Below are 8043 nucleotides of genomic sequence, written 5' to 3' on the forward strand. Positions count from 1 at the left end.
TTAAGGAAATGCATTGTAATGAGACCAATAGAAAACAAAAAAAATAGGATGTAGATGGAACATGCAGTTAAAGAATACAAGGAAGATAGAGAGCTAAGTACGGATAAAGAAATGCTATGTACAGATAAAGAGAAATAAAAAAATGGGATATGGATATTAATAATAGACTATGATATAGAGATTATAGGTAAAAGAGAATGAATAGTAATAATAGCTTTGTAATTCTAAGATAAAGGCGGGAGAGGAGTGTAAGTGTGAATGAGTGTGAGTTAAGTATTTCTGTAAATCAAGTTTTCTTCTTGGCTTGTATATGCTGAAGTGTAATTAAATTCTATATAATTCTATATAATTATATATAAAATATTTTTTCTCGGGGCTTATGTGTTAGGAGATTAGGTGTCATACATATACGCCACTTGCTGTTCAACTCATAGTGGAAGGGATAACATGGTGTGCTTGTAGCATTTTCGGTCCAACCGAGTTTATATTAACCTAGATTGAAATAATGATGTTTTGTGCTCTCTTATTGATAGAGCGTATAACGTCAACCAATAGTGAAGCATTTTCTAATCCAAGTTATAAATCGAGTCAGGCTGAAAACGCTGTTAATTTGCAAGCATCTCTCTCTCTCTCTCTCTCTCTCTCTCTCTCTCTCTCTCTCTAAATCTCCGCCGTCTCTGGTTGTGATCAAAATCTCGCTACAAATGCTTTGAAGCATTTGATGGACTAATTAGAAGAAAGAATTTTACAAACTGATCAATTAAAAAACGCTTCAAAGCATTTGCAGCATCGCGTTGATCATACTCTATAAATGTCGCGTTAGAAAAAAAGGCCAACTATCAAACACTAAACATGAGGCGAATACTTGTTTTTTATAGAAAGAGAAACATAAAATATATTAAACAAGGAAAGATTCAGTACCAATTTCACAACATGAAACAGGCAGACATTCATTGTCGATTCTTGCATATAAGACTGTCTTAAGTACAATCTTAAGATGTCACAATTTGAGGACTATATTAGCATCTTAAGACATTATTTAAGACTGTTTTAAAACGAATGAATATTATCCCATATTTAGCGTTTACAGTTGGCAGCCTTTTCCCCTGACGCGACATTCATAGACAGAGGCTTATTTTCCATCGAGGGTTTAAATCGAATCAGAATGTAAGAATCAACTACAGATGAGTATTCATTCCCCTGTTACAATGACAGGGAAATACTCGACTGTAGTTGGTTCTCGACCGTTGGTTCTTAGGGGCTCCGCACAATAAAATAAGGAACAGGGAACAGAGAACAGAGAATAAGAATTTCAACTTATCAGAAATCATGTATTGTGAAATACACAGTTTCTGACAGGTTGAAATTCTTATTCTCTGTTCTTTTTATTGTGCGGAGCTCCTTACATTCTGATCCGATTTAAACTTCGATGGAAACTAGGCTAATGATTTTACATGAGTGAAATCACCTATTATTCTTACACTTTGGTATAAATGCAATCATATTGAAGAATTTTACAACAGTTGCAAAACTGCTTTCTCTGCTGGACTGCGTTCAGAATCGTCGTCCGTGCATCCAGATGTCATTTTATTCATATTGTTAACGAATATTAAGGCCATTCTACATTGGTCGTATTGTAAATGTAGACAAGCTTGTGCTTCAGCCAATCCAATGCTTCAATTTTAAATTCGCATGATGCTTACGACGCTTCCGACGCTACGATATGACCATGTAGAACATGTAGAATGGCCTTTAAACAAGGATAAAAGAATATCTGGATGCACCAAGAATACTCAAATAATAATTCTGAACGTAGCCATTAGGTCTGTTCGCGTTGCATGAAATCCCCAAATATTTTTGTACTTGAAATAAACATATACCTATTTGTTCTTGAAAAGAGAGAAAGCGAAGATGAAGCAAACAATGCAAGTAACAGCGAATAACGCGACAGACCTAAACTTATATACATGCATTACATGATGCACCTGTCAACCCATAGATCCATAGCTGCATTGTTTATATGCTGAACGTCAAAGCGGTCAAAGTGAAACTCGTCGGATCGTTTGCACGCGCACGAATACGAATGCGTCGGACTGAGCTTCTAACGATGCGTAAAGGTATGCGTACACGTGTCTGATTTGCCGTAAGACATATTTAATAAGCGGCAAACGCGTTGCGCGTGCAGAAAAGGGAGGCGTATGTGTGCGTCATATCGTCGTATGTGTCGTATGTGAGCGGGAAAGAAGCGACGCCGCGGAGCGACGCCGCGGCCGGCACGGCTCGCTGGCGATGGATCACTCTTAGTCACTTTTTTAACTTTTATTCCGATAACGCGATAGAACCTCGAGGATATATTCCCTTGCCAAATTGGGACAATTTATGGGACACAACGTCACCAGCTGGGAGATGATACGCACGCGAGAGGAAAAGTCGAATTTCGACATTTTCGACGGTACGGACAGCACCGAGGTTCAGCATACGATTATGAACAACATGGTAGACGCCAGGGCCTGTTACAAGCCTATCGGTAAAGTGAGTGTCGAGTTTAAACCTTTAAACACGAATCGCACTTAAAACGAGACAACTTTGATCAAATCCTGGTTAATCACTGCATTGTACAGTGCAGTGAAATCGTTTTCTTACACCGCTAAATCATTTTCTTACTTGCGCACACAACCCATCGTTTTACTCTCATCTTTTTCTCTATGTGTCAAACAAATAATTAACAATTCTATCCTAATAATTTATATTAATAAAATATATGTTAATAAAATTACTTGGATAGATAACTGTTAATGTTATTGTTTGCAGTAACCCTATAACTCTTAGCTGGTGATGACCCTTAGCTGAATCATTTAAAATTGGATGGATATTTATTAGTTTTCAAAGATTATTTGTATATCTCCTTTACATTATTATGAGAGTAATAAAAAAATCAAACTCGAAAATTGCTACTTCTTTTTTTATTTATAATATTTATACACAGATCTACTTTTTCATTATCTAAGAGTGAATTCAATCATTTGCGCTATAGATTAATACTCTAAAAAGATATATACTCTATATAAAATATTTGAATGGTATAATAAATTGGTTGTCCTCAAAGAGGAGTCATAGGCCAGTATTCATAGTCGAATCTTATAGTCTTAAGACGGTCTTGAAGTAAAAATCGATGAATACCGGCCATAGACTTTAAGGGTATATAGAACAATAAAAAATAAGTCGAAAAGTTCTAATAAATATAAGTGTGAAAACAAACGATTGCCAAGATATCTTTTTGTTTAAACGATAAAATATCGGAATGAGATATAAACAAATGATTTCGATCAAATCTGTCTGACAAATTTACTATTTGGATGAGGCGCAACCTCACAACACTAAGTTGCTCCTCAAAAATTTATTCAGAAATCCATCTGAAATTTGTAAACAAATTCGTTTTTCTTGTTCTATATACCCTTAAAGTCTATGACTCCTTTTTTAAATATCTTGTATGGGGTTGTCCGGAAAGTTCGTGCCGATTAAAATTTAAATTTTAATATACATTTATTAAATTAAAATTTTCTGCGTTTCAATTTTCCTTCAACATCGGCACGAACTTTCCGGACAATCCAATATAATCAACTTTGACAATGCAGTAACAGATGTATATTCTGTTAAATAATGTGATAGCACTACACATTATTATGTACTTTATTATTTAAAATATTAGGTATGTTTTTTTTTATAGCTAAACTAATTCATACTTTTTGTACATCAAGTGAAATAGATATATGTTTGAAATTTGTCAAAAACGAGAAGAAAAGTTCTAGTACAGTCTACACAGCAAAATAAAAAATATTTAACTTTTATGTACTTATAGCAGTTTTCATCACTTTTTTATGTAAGTGTATATATATATATATATCGATCTAGTGTAACGCATAGCAATTGAATTTGTTGTAATAGTATATATAGGATGTTTCGTAAGTTGTTGTCAATTTTATTTACTTTTATATATGTAGATAGAGCAGATTAAACTGAATCGAAAAATCTACCATTTTGCAATTTTTGCAATGATTAACGAGATATTAATTACTAAAGATTGCTGAATATTGATTTTCAATTTTTTACTCAAATACAACTTTACAAAAAAAAAATAGCGAGAGAATAAAAATTATTTATTTTCTTTCCGAGAAAATTATTTTTTTTTCGAGAATTTTTTCAAAATTTTTTAATACCATATATTTTCGTATTGGTAAAAATAGAAAATGCAGTACTAAAAAGTTAATAAAACATTCTGAAAAAATTCGTAGAGTTCTATGAGTTTTTCTGAAGAAAATAAATGATTTTTGTCTATTGCAGTTTTTTTGTAAAGTTAATAGATTTGAATAAAAAATTATTCAAGCCAAATATTCAGTAATTTTTAATAATTAATATCTTGACTAATATCTTAACTATTGTGAAAATTGCAAAATGAGGATTTTTCGACTGAATTTAGTCCTCTATATCTACACAAAAGCGATTAGCAAAAATTTACGGGACAGCCTGTATATTCAAAAGTGGTCCTATAATTCTCCAAAGGTTAGGTTCTGCTAATCCTGTTCTGAGAATTATATCCATTTCTATCAATATAGAGTAAGTTTAATTTCGATTCAACACTTTTTATTTTTTTTTCTAGTTTTATAACAATTAGAAAAAAATCAAGATTAAAGTTAATCCATGTTGGATATTTTCAGTATTGCATATATTGATAAATTAATCAGGATTTGGTTGAAGTAGTCCATCAAGTATTTACAGGAAGGTATTTGTATGGAAAATTTTTTGCATGCAGCTCTCTGTAATTTGCATAAATTTCGTATGACTATCATGACATTCATGTATTAAATGAAGGAATGATTTTGAATCGATTCGGCGATAGAATTTATAGCGTCAACGAATCATTGTCTTAAGCATTAATCTATTTCGTAGGTTGTTGTTATAATTTGTCGCGTGTGCGTATGTGATATACAGTTGGTTTTCTTCCGGCCTCTTCCATTTTTTTTATTTTACGTTTACTATATGACAGACATACATAAAAATGTATATCAGAACGATGGATATATGGTTCAAGTTTGTAATATTTACTATGATTTATTTAGCGAAATGTTTTTCACTGAAAAACTATGCATTTTTTACCTAAACCGAGCTATTATTTAAATAAATCCTAAATTATCCCAAAGAATACAGGATATACAGGATGTCCTGTACTAAAATTAATTCGCTATTATTCTATAATGTATATCGGGAAAATTAAAAAATTTCGTGCGATTAACAGAAGATATCTGGTAGTTTTATTCGAGTATATTCTGTATATTCTGTGCAATAGAAAATTTTATCTAACTTGACAATTTTATCTAACTTTACAAAAAAATGGCGAAAATTAGTTTAATGATTTTTCGTGTTAGAAAAAAGATAATAGAACCAATTTTTATACCTAAGTTATGGAAGAAGAGATTGAGAGAGTTTAGTTTCAGCAACTTTCCATCCAGGGACTGCTTGGCTAACAAATTCAATAAACCCTCGATCATCATTCAAGAAATAATCATATTTCTGTTTCTCTTCTATGTATTCTTCGTGAATCATCGATGCGTAGTGGCAGAAATGAAATAGAAAGCGGAAACTTGAGTCCACTTGTAATTTGTGTTGCTGAATGGCATTCGCAAAAGTATCAAACTCTCAATATTTGTATTTCATTGTTATTGATACTAGCCCGAATAACGTTGCTATTGTCGCGTTAAAGGTGCGCGAGATAGTGTCACTGCATGACACTGCAACAAACAACAGGCATCAGGTTCTGCGAGCACTAAGCACTACCAGCACTAGATAGTCACTCGCCTTTGTCAGTAGAAGCGGAACGGTCGGCGTGGCTAAACACATTCGCGCTCGATAGCGCTCAGCTCTCGCACGATAGCTCTTGTTCTATAGTTATTCTTTTCTGTGCGACGAGCGCGTCAATTGGTCGATCTCGTAATCGCTCCGAGTATCACGAGGAAGGTGAAGAAACGCAAACTGCTCGCATGGCGCATCCGGGTGTACGTATCGCAATTTAAACATTAGAGCAATCTTACGTCTGGTCAAAGGAGGCACAATTGCCTCTAGACTGCATCTGGACTATCACGTATCTGTACGTAACTTCTGATTTTTCTTGACCTCTTTGAGATTTCATACGTAATACTACCTACACCCTCGGTCGTGAAGGTGAATCAAATCAAAAGAAAAGGCAATCTTCGGCAGCCGAATAGAGACTCCGTGCTCGAGGATATGCTAATAGAAAAAACTGGCGATTAGAGGGTTTTCGTTTTTGCGAAAAGAGGCAAAAACGTTTCACTACGTTTTAACTCCAAGTTGTATGATACAGTTCACATGGCCTAGATTATATAGATATAGCACGCGTGATATCATCAAAGAAACTATCTCACGTATGCCTGCCAAAATGTGTGGCACCGCCAAAATAAGTTATCCAATCTTGTACGAGCAATAATTGGAAAATTTAACGGTTTAACATTTGGAGCAGTTGATGTTTGGGCGAACGGCCTTCAAGACTTTTTCCGCGTTGAACCGCGTTCTCTTCGATGGAAAATATTATCTATAATCATTCAAAATTGGAGGGAAAGTGATTGTTACACTCAGAAAAGAGAGAAGATCTCGTTAGCAGGATCATCATTGTCTCGGTAACAATGCGATCATTGTGATAACTCGGCCCGAGTCTGTAACGTCTAATTACGCGAATTAATTCAATCCTCATCACATTCCCTCCCTTAGCCCAAGTTTATTAGATACTTTAGTTCCATCGAAATTGTGACCGCGCTTTAACGCGCCGCGCAAGCTTATTCTCTATAATTTTATGAGTTGTTTGTTAATTAGACACCTGTCTCATTTTCCTTTGTTTCTTCTAGTAAGCGCGGCGTGAGAGAACGACTCGTATAGTTGATTACAATATTATCCACATCAGTGACTCTTTTTCTCTCTTGTTTTTCTCCCTTACTTTCTCTTTCTCTCCCCCCCCCCTCTCTCTCTCTCTCTCTCTCTCTCTCTCTCTCTTTGTTTCTCCAATCACCTGCACATGCATGGGTCCCGGCTTGTCGATTACCGCATCCTCGTTGTGCACTGGCGACAATTGACTCACCGCGCACGTGTACTCGTCGAACACCAGCTGTCCTGGACACCAGATCCTGATCAGACATGACCAACGATAGACGGGTGAGTATTATCTCTCTTGCTTCTCATAGAGTTTATGAGAATTAAAATCAGAGGAAAAACGCAAAATTTCTGAGCTTTTAAGCATCTGCGATATGTATGACAGACCAACAGTTTGGATTGTCACACGTTTAAAGTGGATCTTGTAGAAACTTTAAGCAAAGGGAGTAATTTTTTTGTTTGACCCATTCAAAAAATGATCCTAAACTTTATGCTTGTGCACGTTGAGCGAATTGTATTTAGTTTTTAAAACGGCTTTATATAAAAAGTCGGTGTACTTATATAGCGAAATTTTGTAAAAAAACCGCAATGCTTTTTTTTAATTTCTATTTCTTGAAAAATAGCGTAACTTATTCTATAAATTTTTTGGAGTAAAATGAGTAAAATCTCTAATCTTTCCAAAAAGGAGTGTACATTTGCCACTATTATTGAAGAGTGCAAATTCTTTAGCCTTTCAATAGTGGCAGTATTTTAACTCTTTTGGAATAAGATTTCATTCCAAGAAATTTAGAATTTAGAGAGTAGAAAGCATGATTTTCGAATTATTACTGTATTATGAATGAGTCAAGTAAACATTTCTTTTTATTCTATCAACAAAAAAAGTGAACTAATCTCATACAAATTGACGAAATTATCATAATTCGAAAAAGATGATTTTAAAAAATCATCCAAATTAAATATATATAGCATGCGTCTATATGCGTCCAACAATTTTAAAAAGCGTAATTTAATTTTTTTTAAACAAAAATGACAAAAATGATGAAAATAATTCATCATGTTGATAATATATGTACAGATATATATATATATATATATATACTTATTATT

At 34.0% G+C, this 8043-nt stretch overlaps 1 protein-coding gene across 4 annotated transcripts in view; it reads left to right on the forward strand.

Annotated features, from left to right (window-relative positions):
• Positions 1–1998: 1998 nt before the first annotated feature.
• Positions 1999–8043, forward strand: part of LOC108685893 (coronin-2B-like) — a 13576-nt gene continuing 7531 nt past the window's right edge. Inside the window, exons 1-2 of one of the 4 annotated variants that reach the window (XM_018190911.1) lie at positions 2478–2532; positions 6915–7218. In XM_018190911.1, coding sequence (XP_018046400.1) covers positions 7201–7218 — 18 coding nt within the window. In that variant the 5' untranslated portion in view covers positions 2478–2532; positions 6915–7200. Of the gene's footprint in view, positions 2533–5458; positions 6143–6914; positions 7219–8043 lie in introns of those variants that run through there. The other 3 variants (XM_018190910.1, XM_018190909.1, XM_018190912.1) reach the window with 3 other exon arrangements.

The sequence above is a fragment of the Atta colombica genome, unplaced genomic scaffold, assembly GCF_001594045.1.
Source record: "Atta colombica isolate Treedump-2 unplaced genomic scaffold, Acol1.0 scaffold161, whole genome shotgun sequence".
Taxonomy (NCBI): domain Eukaryota; kingdom Metazoa; phylum Arthropoda; class Insecta; order Hymenoptera; family Formicidae; genus Atta; species Atta colombica.